The 13,827-nt window shown below is 34.9% G+C and overlaps 1 protein-coding gene across 5 annotated transcripts in view; it reads left to right on the top strand.

Moving 5' to 3' along the window:
- Window positions 1-13,827, top strand: part of DPP10 (dipeptidyl peptidase like 10) — a gene marked incomplete at both ends in the record, with an annotated part of 1,361,190 nt that overhangs the window by 1,002,837 nt on the left and 344,526 nt on the right. For all 5 annotated transcript variants that reach the window (XM_079710344.1, XM_079710343.1, XM_079710342.1 and 2 more), the window contains one exon: window positions 9,479-9,573. In XM_079710344.1, the coding sequence (XP_079566470.1) occupies window positions 9,479-9,573 (95 nt within the window). The remainder of the gene's footprint in view (window positions 1-9,478; window positions 9,574-13,827) is intronic.

Raw genomic sequence — 13,827 nt, 5'->3', positions numbered from 1 at the left:
AATATATGGAGCATGGGGTTCCTTAAAAAGTGAGGAAAATTTCTATATAGTTGTGAGCAGTGTTTTAGGAGAGATGGGTAAAGGCCTGCTGTGTTTCAACTATGATTAGCTCATAGTCTAAATTTACCACTGATATCTTTAAATAATGATTAAATCTTAACTTGATATTTAACAAATCCTTCCCAAATTTATTTGAACATTTTCAGTGATTATCATTTCATTATTTTGTTTTACTGTTTTTTCTAATATTTTCAGTTTGAGTGTGAATTTAAAAAAATGGTTGCTATAGAATTTTTATTTTAGATATGTTAAAAATAGGTTTTTCAGGCAAAAATCATATTTGTATTAAAATGTTTCAAACAACCAACTTGCCAAGATTTTTTCCACTTTTTGAATATTTTCTCCATGGATAGATGATAGAGGGATAGATTTAATTTTGAAACACTAAAAACAAATGTCTAAATTAATGCATCATTACATTATCAATAATAACATTAAAAAATAAGGTGACTTTATATTGATATTCATGGGAGGTGAATTTTGTCAGCTGTCAACACCCAGAATAACCTGTTATTCAAAGCTGAGTTTATTACCTATTGCAGTCAGGGAGGACAACATTTTGATGGCCTTTGTACATCCAGAAGGAGAGGTTGGTGGGGTGGGTTGGGGGTTGTGTATAGGGCTGGAAATCTAGATGTGAATTGTTAAGACAGGTATTTCAGTGTGAGGGCCTGATCAAAGATGGGTGCACTTCATGATGTAATGGCCTAGGAGGGGTGCACATGGAGAGGCAAGCATCTTGAGGTGACCCTTAAGTTAACAGTTGTTTGATAATTTAGAAATCTGCTCAGTTTTAGGAGCTTATGATTCAGATAAATTACTTTTCAGCAAGTTTATGAAAAAAAATTAAGTTTTGTACTGATTTACAGTCTCGTCTTCATGGGCAAGAACTAAAAGTAAAATCTTATGGATGTAGGTCTTGACAGTTGGGGTGGATGCAGAGGCCTCCGTTCTCAATTTCAACAGCAAGCTGGAATGTGAAGTCCATTACTACCTGCTTTGAGTGGACTAGGTATAAAATAAAAGGTTGCCTTTACTGGAAAGAACTTAAACTAGGATATAGTACTGTTTTTCCTTTTGCTAGACAAATTATGGAAAAAGGAATTGGACAGAAATGTCAAGAGTTTGGATGGTGGGGGGCAGACACTAAAAGTATCATTATATTCTTACAGCTCAGGATGGAGGGGCATGACATTGATTCTATCTTGTCACATCTTTTCATTAAAAAAAAAAAGACTGACTGAATATGGGTTCAGGATAATTGACTCTTAATGTTCAATGAGCTGAAAAGGAAGAAAGATTATTTAATCAAAGTACTGTATAGACATGCATAATACAGTGTTTTAAGAATGTTTCAAGTACACCTACCTTAATCTTCTTGTGTTAATGCACTTTACTCATTGATCTTATTCACTCATATTTCATTACCTAATATTAAACAAAATATGAGGTGACAGTTTTGAAATATATTTCCAGAAAGTAATTTATTAATGCAATATTAGGAGTTTCAAAACTGGGAGATTCCACTAGCGATTATAAATCAAACAGTAAAGTAGGATAAATATGACACACAGAAGACCAGATTTTAAAGACCAGAAAAAATTAAAGATAATTAATAAAAGCAGATATTAGATGCTTTTAAAATAATTCATGCAGAAATCTGTATTAAATATTAACCTGGAGAGTTACAGCTGAATTAAAACAAAAAAAGGTTTCTCCCACTAATGCAACATTGAAAGTCTAATAGTAAAATTTGCAGGAGTACAGATCCAAAGGGATTTATAAATCTCAAATCACTATAGATGTTTTTCAAGTCTAAATAATTATCCAATGAAATTTACTTTATAAATATTAAATGTAAAGAGATGAAAGGGAAAAACCTACAACCAAGATTACTCTACTGAGCAAGGATCTTATTCAGATTCGACAGAGAAATTAAAACCTTTACAGACAACCAAAAGCTAAGAGAATTCAGCACCAGCAAACCAGATTTACAACAAATGCTAAAGGAACTTCTCTACGCAGGAAACACAAGAGAAGGAAAAGACCTACAATAACAAACCCAAAACAATTAAGAAAATGGTAATAGGAGCATACATATCGATAATTACCTTAAATGTAAATGGATTAAATGCTCCAACCAAAAGACATAGACTGGCTGAATGGATACAAAAACAAGACCCTTATATATGCTGTTGACAAGAGACCCACTTCAGACCTAGGAACACATACAGACTGAAAGTGAAGGGGTGGAAAAGGATATTCCATGCAGTGGAAATCAGAAGAAAACTGGAGTAACAATTCTCATATCAGATAAAATAGACTCTAAAATAAAGACTATTACAAGAGACAAAGAGGAACACTACAAAATTATAAAGGGATCAATCCAAAAAGAAGATATAACAATTGTATATATTTATGCACCCAAAATAGGAGCACATCAATACATAAGGCAAATGCTGACAGCATTTAGGGGAAATTGACAGTAGCACAATCATTGTAGGGGACTTTAACACCCCACTTTCACCAATGGACAGATCATCCAAAATGAAAATAAATAAGGAAACACAAGCTTTAAATGATACATTAAACAAGGTGGTCTGAATTGATATTTATAGTACATTCCATCCAAAAACAACGGATTACACTTTCTTCTCAAGTGCTCATGGAACATTCTCCAGGATAGATCATATCTTGGGTCACAAATCAAGACTTGGTAAATTTAAGAAAATTGAAATTGTATCAAGTATGTTTTCAAACTACAACACTATGAGACTAGATATCAATTATAGCAAAAATCTGTAAAAATTACAAACACATGGAGGGTAAACAATACATTACTAAATAACCAAGAGATCACTGAAGAAATCAAAGAGGAAATCAAAAAATACCTAGAAAGAAATGACAATGAAAACACTATGACCCAAAACCTATGGGATGTAGCAAAAGCAGTTCTAAGAGGGCAGTTTATAGCAATACAATCCTACCTCAAGAAAAAAAAAAATCTCAAATAAACAACCTAACCTTACACCAAGAGCAATTAGAGAAAGAAGAACAAAAGAACCCAAAAGTTAGCAGACGGAAAGAAATCATAAAGATCAGATGAGAAATAAATGAAGAAGAAATGAAGGAAACAATAACAAAGATCAATAAAATGAAAAGCTGGTTCTTTGAGAAGGTAAACAAAATTGATGAACCATTAGCCAGACTCATCAAGAAAAAAAGGGAGAAGACTCAAATCAACAGAACTAGAAATGAAAAAGGAGAAGTAACAATTACAAGGGATTATGAGAGATTACCACAAACAACTCTGTGCCAATCAAATGGACAACCTGGAAGACATGGACAACTTCTTAGAAGAGCACAACCTACCAGCACTGAACCAGGAAGAAATAGAAAATATGAACCAACCAGTCACAAGCACTGAAATTGAAACTGTGATTAAAACTCTTCCAACAAACAAAAGCCCAGGACCAGATGGCTTCACAGGCGAATTCTATCAAACATTTAGAGAAGAGCTAACACCTATCCTTCTCAAAATCTTCCAAAATACAGCAGAGAGCGGAACACTCCCAAAGTCATTCTACGAGGCCACCATCACCCTGATACCAAAACCAAACAAGGATGTCACAAAGAAAGAAAACTACAGGCCAATATCACTGATGAACATAGATGCAAAAATCCTCAACAAAATATTAGCAAACAGAATCCAACAGCTCATTAATAGTATCATGCACCATGATCAAGTGGGGTTTATCCCAGGAATGCAAGGATTCTTCAGTATATGCAAATCAATCAATGTGATAAGTCATATTAACAAACTGAAGGAGAAAAACCATATGAGAATCTCAATAGATGCAGAAAAAGCTTTTGACAAAATTCAACATCAATTTATAATAAAAACCCTCCAGAAAGTAGGCATAGAGGGAACTTAACATGATAAAGGCCATATATGACAAACCCACAGAACCATAATTCAAATAGAGTCATGTACCACAATGTTCATTGCAGCTCTATTTACAATAGCCAGGAAATGGAAGCAACCTAAGTGTCCATCGATAGATGAATGGAAAAGTTGATGTGGCACATATATACAATGGAATATTACTCAGCCATAAAAAGAAACGAAACTGAGTTATTTGCAGTGAGGTGGATGGACCTAGAGTCTGTCATACAGAGTGAAGTAAGTCAGAAAGAGAAAAACAAACACCATATGCTAACACATATATATGGAATACATATATTAAAAAAAAATGTTCATGAAGAACCTAGGGCCAGGACGGGAATAAAGATACTGACCTACTAGAGGATGAACTTGAGGACACAGGGAGGGGGAAGTGTAAGTTGGGACAAAGTGAGACAGTGGCATGTACATATATACACTATTAAATATAAAACCAATAGCTAGTGGGAAGCAGCCGCACAGCACAGGGAGATCAGCTCAGTGCTTTGTGACAACCTAGAGTGGTGGGATAGGGAGGGTGGGAGGGAGACACAAGAGGGAAGAGATATGGGGATATATGTATATGTATAGCTGATTCACTTTGTTATAAAGTAGAAACTAACACACCATTGTAAAGCAGTTATACTCCAGTAAAGATGTTTAAAAAAAAAAGTATTTTACTGGAACTATTTTCTATGTTGAAAAATATTCAACAACAGGTGAGTGATAAAGGAATGATGTCATATTCATGAATAGAACACTGTGCAACTGTTAAAAGAATGAGGTAGACACATGTGTACTGACATGAAACATTCTTTAAGATTATTAAATTTAAAAAGAAGTGCATCATCAAAAAACAGACATCAGTGGAACAGAATAGAGAGCCCAGAAATAAATCCACATACTTATGGTCAACTAATCTATGACAAAGTAGGCAAGAATATACAATGGAGAAAAGACAATGTCTTGAATAAGTGGTGCTGGGAAAACCAGACAGCTATATGTAAAATAGTGAATTTAGAACATTTTCCCACACTATATACAAAATTATATACAAAAATAAACTCAAAGTGGATTAAAGACCTAAACATAAAACATGACACCATAAAACTCCTAGGAAAGTACATAGGCAGAACACTCTTTGACATAAATCACAGCAATATTTTTTGGATCTGTCTCCTAAAGCAAAGAAAACAAAAGCAAAAATAAACAAATGGGACCTAATTAAACCAAGAAGCTTTAGCACAGCATAGGAAACCATCAGCAAAACAAAATGCCAACCTACTGAATGGGAGAAAACTTTTGTGAATGATATGACTGATAAGGAGTTAAAGAACTCATACAAGTCAATATTAAAAAAACAAATGACCCAATTAAAAAATAGGCAGAAGACCTGAATAGACATTTTTCCAAAGAAGACATACAGATGGCCAACGGGCACGTGAAAAGATGTTCAACATCATTAATCATCAGAGAAATGCAAATTAAAACCACAGTGATATATCACCTCACACCTGTCAGAATGGCTATCATCAAAAAGTCAACAAATAACAAATGCTCATTAGGACATGGAGAAAAGGGAACATTTGTACACTCTTGGTGGGAATGTAAATTGTTGCAGCCACTGTGGAAAACAGTATGGAAGTTTCTCAAAAAAACTGAAAATAGAACTGCCATATGATTCACCAATTCCACTCCTCAGTATATATCTGCCCAAAACACCAATTTGAAAGGATACATGTACCCCAGTATTCATAGGAACATTATTTACAATTGCCAAGATATGGAAGCAACCTAAGTGTCCATCAACAGATGAAGGGATAAAGAAGATGTGGTATATACATGGATATACAGTATGTGGATATACATGGAATACTACTTAGCCATGAAAAAAGAATGAGATTTTGCCATTTGCAGCAACGTGGATGGACCTGGAGAGCATTATGCTAAGTGAAATAAGTCAGACAGAGAAAGAAAAATACTGTATGATACCACTTGTATGTGGAATCTAAAAAATACAACAAACTAGTGAATATAACAAAAAAGAAACAGACTCACAAATATAGAGTACAAACCAGGGGTTACCAGTGAGGAGAGGGAAGGTAGGAGGGGCAAGATAAGGGTAGGGGATTAAGAGGTGCAAACTACTATCTATAAAATAAGCTACAAGAATATATTGTACAATACAGGGAATATAGCCAATATTTTATAGTAATTATGAAGGGGATATAACCTTTAAAATTGTGATCAGTATGTTGTATACCTGAAGCTTATATAATATTGTACATTATCTATACCTCAATTTTAAAAAAACATTTAAAAAAGTGCATCATAAAAAGAAATGATGTGACACACATATACAATGGAATATTACTCAGCCATAAAAAGAAGTGAAATTGCGTTATTTGTATTGAGATGGATGGACCTAGAGTCTGTCATACAGAGTGAAGTAAGTCAGAAAGAGGAAAACAAATACTGTATGCTAACACATATATATGGAATCTAAAAAAAAAAAAAGTTTCTGAAGAAACTAGGGGCAGGACAGGAATAAAGACACAGACGTAGAGAATGGACTTGAGGACGTGGGGCGGGGAAAATGTAAGCTGGGACAAAGTGAGAGAGTGGCATGAACATATATACACTACCAAATCTAAAATAGATAACTAGTGGGAAGCAGCCGCATAGCACAGGGAGATCAGCTTGGTTCTTTGTGACCACCTAGAGGGGTGGGATAGGGTGGGGGGGAGGGAGATGCAAGAGGGAGGAGATATGGGGATATATGTGTATGTATGACTGATTCACTTTGCTATAAAGCAGAAACTAACACACAATTGTAAAGCAATTATACTCTAATAAAGATGTTAAAAAAATTAAATGTAGTCTTTATCTTCTCAAACAAACTCCACTTCCTTCTATTTTGATTCTAAGGGAAATTAAAATTAATTTTCCTTCATCTATCCCAATATAATCCATCGTCAGCTGCGGGTTTCCTTACTATGAGAGACAGTAAGGCCATATGTTACTTTATCTCTTCTGTTGAAGAAGAATCACTATTCATGCTCTCTGGGCTCCTGTTTCTCCCTAAGCCCTTAGATCCTCATCCCTATTTAGAATTCTGCAGTGTGCTGGTCCCCTGGGAAAAGAACCAGTCACTGATTGGCTTTTTGCTATATTTATTACCATGGTACAGTAGAAGGGGAAAACCCTCTTTCTCTTAATTTATTGTGAAAATATTTTAAGGATGTTTGTTAAGACACGTTATTTATGCTAATCTATGATTGCAGTGTCTATCCATACCAAGAGGTGTTCCAGAATTGAGAAAATGAAGAAACATAACAGAGGTGTCGGTTGAGGTTGGACTATAGATTAAAGCAAGCGTTGATTTTGAGCAGGAAGACAGGAGACCAGAGTCAGCTGGCAAGGCTGAATTGAGTAACACCAGTGACCAGTATTGCTGTTGAGCCTGTGATCATATATTTGGGATAGAAAGGAAAGGGAAGAGAGGTAAAGAATAGAAAGCAAAATAAATATTTATCATGTGCGTAACCCTGTTACTTGTCTTACCTCACTAGAAAGGTCAGCAGGTAAAGTTAATGATAAAAAGAACCCAATTTATCTATAGGTGATGAAAGAAATTCAGTAGGTGATACAAGACCTTATTTTTAAGTTCACATAGGACCGTCTTTCAGTACACCTAAGTAAAACTCAGATAGTAACTTGAAATCTTTGTCTCTTTTCCTCCTTTCTTGAAACACTATTTGTCTATCCTTGTGGCCCATGTCTTTCCAACATGTCACTGTCCCCATGTGACTAAGGTCAAGAAGAACCATTGGCCTTCTGTGCCATCCCTGACTCTAGTAGGAGAGTCATATTGGACTCTCAGTCTTCTGAATGAAACACGGAAGAAAGACAAGCTTCATTTTTGCTAGTATTGATTGCTTCTCATCATAACTTCTGGGTGTTACTATTTATAATATTGAAATAACTAGAGAACTAGTCAGAAAACCTTGCTCTGCCAAAACAGTCAGACATTTCCACATAGTTTTCACAACCCACCATGCAGTATTTGTTTACCACCATTATGCAAATGAAGACAGGTTCTGAGAATTGTAAATTATATAACTTCATTTACTGTGAATAGTAGGTCCATCCTCTCAATATTTCTTCCAAGAATGGGCAGGCGGTTGGGGGGTGCAATACCATGGAGACGTTTAGAATTGGGTAAAACTGAAAAGGACATTATCAAAAAAAAGAAAGAAAGAAAGCCCTCAAGACTGCTTTTATTTGGGTATCTTCCCTTTTATCTAATCACATAAATGTATGTATAATATATCTATTATTTATTTAGCTTTTACGTAGATAACAGATATCTTTCTTTTTTAACTTCTGAATATCCTTTCTGGCAGTTTGTCTCAGGTTGGTATTTGCAGTCTATGGTATTCTTTTTTTTTTTTTTTTTAAGATGTTGGGGGTAGGAGTTTATTAATTAATTTATTTATTTTTGCTGTGTTGCGTCTTCGTTTCTGTGCGAGGGCTTTCTCTAGTTGTGGCAAGCAGGGGCCACTTTTCATTGCGGTGCGCGGGCCTCTCACTATCGCGGCCTCTCTTGTTGTGGAGCACAGGCTCCAGACGCGCAGGCTCAGTAGTTGTGGCTCACAGGCCTAGTTGCTCCACGGCATGTGGGATCCTCCCAGACCAGGGCTCGAACCCGTGTCCCCTGCATTAGCAGGCAGACTCTCAACCACTGCGCCACCAGGGAAGCCCCAATGGTATTCTTAATATGAGTTAATTTCCTGATAAATGTGGCTGAATTTAACTCAAACATATTTAAAATCAACAGCTGTCCAGACGAAATGCAATTATTTACACTGAAAACATCATTGTCTTTAAAGTTGAAAAAGTGGATACAGTGGACACATACAGTCTCAGAGATTTTGACCAGTGGTCACACAATCCAGGCAAAATACCAGAGGCACAGTTCCAAACCCAAGGGAGAAAGAGGTTGAATGGCAATTGAGCGGTGGTACGACTGGGTTTGTGAAAAAGTCCGCATGAAGGTGTTTCATATGATAGTCTCAGAATTGTGTCCAGTTATGTTTAACTGGCAGCCTCGTTGAAAGTTTACCTAGATCACTAATTAGTAACAGCTTCGGAAATGGGAGGCATTTCTCTTTGTCCCTTCTTTCTCATCTTAGAATGGGCAGCAGTTGCCCATGTTTTAATTACTTTTCATTTGTTCAACCAAGAATCTGAGTGACCCTGTCACTAACACTGTTTTCATTGCACAGTAGACCATGTGCTGGGTGGGCTTCCTGAAGAGGATTCATGAGGGCCAAGTACAGAAATCTGCTCAGGTTATTAAAGGCTAACAGTGATTGTTCTAATGTGTCTGTTTATTATGCATATTATCTCCTCTACACTCATTATATTACCTAGTCAATGTGTTTGTCAATTGTTAATATCTTTTTGTTGCAGATACAGATGTGGTGTATAAAAGCGAGAATGGACATGTCATTAAACTGAATATAGAAACAAATACTACCACATTATTATTGGAAAACACAACTTTTGTAAGTAATGAATAATTAATTATTTAATCATTTCAGTATTGTTTAGAATGCTCTCTTGGTATACATAATGGTCATTTTTTTTCAGCTTCAGCTCTTGCAAAGCTTTTCAGGTGAAAAGTTAAGGCTGGGATATTATTAGAATCAGTAGATCTATTGATAGAAAATTCCCATGTGACCATCCACTCTGTTTTCTCCCCAATTATCCTTTTTAGTAAATGAATAAGTGTTTCTAAGAATAATATTTTTTTAGAATGAATATTTATTCCAATATTTTCTATGTAAGTTTAGCCATACAAATGCCAAAATTAAAAAAAAAAAAGGTTAATCTAACCCAAGTCATCATAACTTTTTCTCCCCCTTTACTTTTCATTCTTCCTAACTTCTTTCTAATTGTGGTTTTCGAAATCAAGTAGAAGGCAGGCTTTCTAAAACTGGCCTTTAGTTGGAGTTGATATGCTTTACTTTTATAATTAAGCATTCTATCAGTATCATTTCTCTTCTCCAGAATCATTGTTTGGCCTAACAGTGATCCAAATAACTGAATGTATTTATTTTGCTCTCATAATGTATATGAACTTTGGGGTACATTCAGTCTTCTTAAGGTTAGATTTAGCTATGATTACCTATTGAGTAAGTGATAATGAATTAACTGTTTCAGATGTTCAAAATCTAGGATCAAACACCACTGAAAAATAGTTTAAAGTTATTTGCTCATTGTTTTATACAATCAAAGTTTCAATGTATTGCCTATTAGATGAGTTCCTATGTTTTAACACATGAACTTAGGCCTCAGAAGACCTCCTATACAAATTAAAGGAATAAGCAAACCATCAGATACTTTTTGTACTTATTGCTACTTGTACATCTGGAATAAACATTTGGTCTTCATGTTTGTAATAGGGTGGCCAGGTGGAAGAGATGAAGTGAAAACTTATGTTGTTAGTGCTTTTATTTAATAAGAGAAAAGTGGTTGTTGAAATCATGCAGTGATTATATATGTATATATTTCTTAGACTAAATTAAACCAACCAGCTGAGGTACTTTAGCAATTAGGTTATTAACTAACTAATAATGGCATTTCTATTTTTAAATGAATCAGTTAATTCACAGATATTAGAGGAGCAGATACTCTGAATGCAATGATTTATAGTACTTGTGGAATGCCAAGGAAATGTAAGCCATATTGCTCACTTTCTTAGAATATGGATTTCCTTGGGGAAGGTAATGCTTACCTTCCTGAAAAAGTTCAACAACAGCATAGAGCAGTATCTATTATTTCTTAATTGGTTGGTCCTCGGGGATACTAGAGAAGAGGCTAAGGAATCATCCAGAGATGCTGAAATCAATGGGAAAGAAGCTCTCCATATGAGATAGGACAGGAGGTAGAAAGCAGGAATCAGTAATTATGACAGCTAATGATTGGCTGATTAAAGTCAATGCAAATTAATTTCAATAAAACTAGTTTGGAGAGCAAAAGTAAATGAATTTTTGTATTTGTTTCCTTTATTATAAAGTAACATTTTTGATGGGGGGTATAGACCTTTAGTGGTCAAGTATTTAAGTTAAGGATAGACACGTAGTACGTGAATATCTGGTTATGTGACTGTTCCACACTGATCATCCCCTTACACAGGTTAATGAGGTCTTCTATTGGTCACCAATTATCTTTTTTTTCTTTTCAGCATTTATTCCTTGCTTTCTTAGTCTCTTTGGTACATCAGAAAAGGAACAGAACCAACCTTGTTGGTTATTGTTTCATTCTGTCGTTGGTACTTCGTACTTTTCACCAACCCCATCTCATTGTAGTTTTCTCCGTGTGCTGATTAATGCCATTTTATCTTTATGCTTGTATGTTTAATCTTTTAAAAATCCTTTTGAGGTCTATTTTGCTCTTTTCTATGTTGGCCATGACTCTTAATTACCACCGAGTCATATTTAACAAATATTCTAATTTACTGATCTTTTAAAATTCATAGGCTCCCTGAAGACATTTATCTCACAACACAGATAATTAAGCAGTTTATAAGTCCTAGAGGCATCAGAATTCAGTGGAGGAGGGTGAGGATAAAGATTGGAATGCGACTTATGTTTCCAACTAGTTAACTCAGAACTGCAAACAAAAAATACAAATTAACACGAATCCAGATGAATTCAAAGGAACTTATTTAATCATTTTCTACTTCTAACTCCAAGATAGCATTATTAAACACACTTGTGTTTTAAAGATCATGCTAAGCTAAAGTCTGGATATGCTTTCTCTCTCAGGCCATACTCTTGGGAAAAAAATCTCTTACCAGAGCATAAAATTTTTATTTATAGCACAGTTTTTTTTCATTGAGCAATTAGCAATACTTTAATGACAATTATAATTAATTGGATTAGATCACTATAAGAAGCTTTGTAGTAAAGTGTACCAAGGCAATTGAGAAAAAAAAATTATTACTTAAAATGTGACAACAGAATAGCCTATTGTATAATAAGACATATTTTGCAAAAAAATGTGACTGCCAATTTATTTTAAAACTTAATATAACATCACATTGTCATTTCTCTGCTTACATACATTTTAAATATGAATGGTGGGCACTTTTAGCTATGTAGTCATGGTTAGCAGACACTATGAGTAATGATAATATTGGCTGTGACTGTCAAAAATAAAACAAAAGTAAATAATTTTCCTGAAATAATTGGCTTATGTCTTAAGGCATTCTTTTGGAGTGAAGATAGGTGGACTTCTAATGAAGGAGAAAATTAAAGTGTATATAACTTTTTGAAGAGGAGTTACATGAAAGGAGTGATTTAGCCCCAAAAGTGCTCTTAATCATTTTTAAGTGTTTGGAAAAGTTATCTCATAAAACCACAATTATTTCAAACAAAAGCTCATTCACAGTGTCATAATGAGGAAAATATTTCATAAGTATTAGCTGTATTCTTTCTACTGGAAATAATTTGAATATCACCAGTGGTCTTGGCAAAAAACACCAGCATTCATAAATAGTTCTATCAAATCTCTGATATTAGAAAGGAATTGGAAACATGATTCTAAGCTATATGCTTAAACATTACTAAGATTAAAAAAAAAAAAAGCTTGTGTACTAATATGGAAAGGGAAACTAAATATCTGTAAGCTTTTAGAACTATGCTATAAAAATAGCCTAAAGCAGAGAAAGGAAATTCACGGTAACATTCAAGGGAAATGTTACCTACACATGTTTTGGTCCAACTATTTATTTATACGTCTTTACAAAATAGTAGGTTTGACTAGAACCAAGGAATATTTATGGACTTCTCATGCATAGAGATAGCATCAGTTGATTTGCATACCACTGCAGTATTTTTTTTTAACATCTTTATTGGAGTATAGTTGCTTTACAATGTTGTGTTAGTTTCTGCTGTATAACAAAGTGAATCAGCTATACATATACATACATCCCCATATCCCCTCCCTCTTGCATCTCCCTCCCACACTCCCTATCCCACCCCTCTATGTGGTCACAAAGTACAGAGCTGATCTCCCTGTGCTATGCGGCTGCTTCCCCCTAGGTATCTGTTTTACATTTGGGAGTGTATATATGTCAATGCCACTCTCTAACTTCGTCCCAGCTTACCCTTCCCCCTCCACGTGTCCTCAAGTCCATTCTCTACATTTGCACCTTTATTCCTGTCTTGCCCCTAGGTTCTTCAGAACCTTTTTTTTTTTTTTTACATTCCATATATATATATGTTACCATACGGTATTTGTTTTTCTTTTTCTGACTTATTTCAGTCTGTATGACAGACTCTAGGTCCATCCACCTCACTACAAATAACTCAATTTCGTTTCTTTTTATGACTAAGTAATATTCCATTGTATATATGGACCGCATCATCTTTATCCATTCATCTGTTGATGGACACTTAGGTTGCTTCCATGGCCTGGCTATTGTAAATAGAGCTGCATTGAACATCGTGCTCCATTACTCCTTATGAATTATGGTTTTCTCAGGGTATATGCCCACAAGTGGGATTGCTGGGTCATATCGTAGTTCTATTTTTAGTTTTTTAAGGAACCTCCATACTGTTCTCCATAGTGGCTGTATCAATTAACATTCCAACCAACAGTGCAAGAGGATTCCCTTTTCTCCACACCCTCTCCAGCACTTATTGTTGGTAGAATTTTTGATGATGGCCATTCTGACTGGTGTCAGGTAATACCTAATTGTAGTTTTTATTTGCATTTCTGTAATGATTAGTGATTTTGAGCATCCTTTCACG

The sequence above is a fragment of the Hyperoodon ampullatus genome (assembly GCF_949752795.1).
Source record: "Hyperoodon ampullatus genome assembly, chromosome: 8".
Classification (NCBI taxonomy): Eukaryota; Metazoa; Chordata; class Mammalia; order Artiodactyla; family Ziphiidae; genus Hyperoodon; species Hyperoodon ampullatus.
Note: the sequence above shows the minus strand (reverse complement) of the source record. Positions and strands in the feature narration are given on the sequence as shown.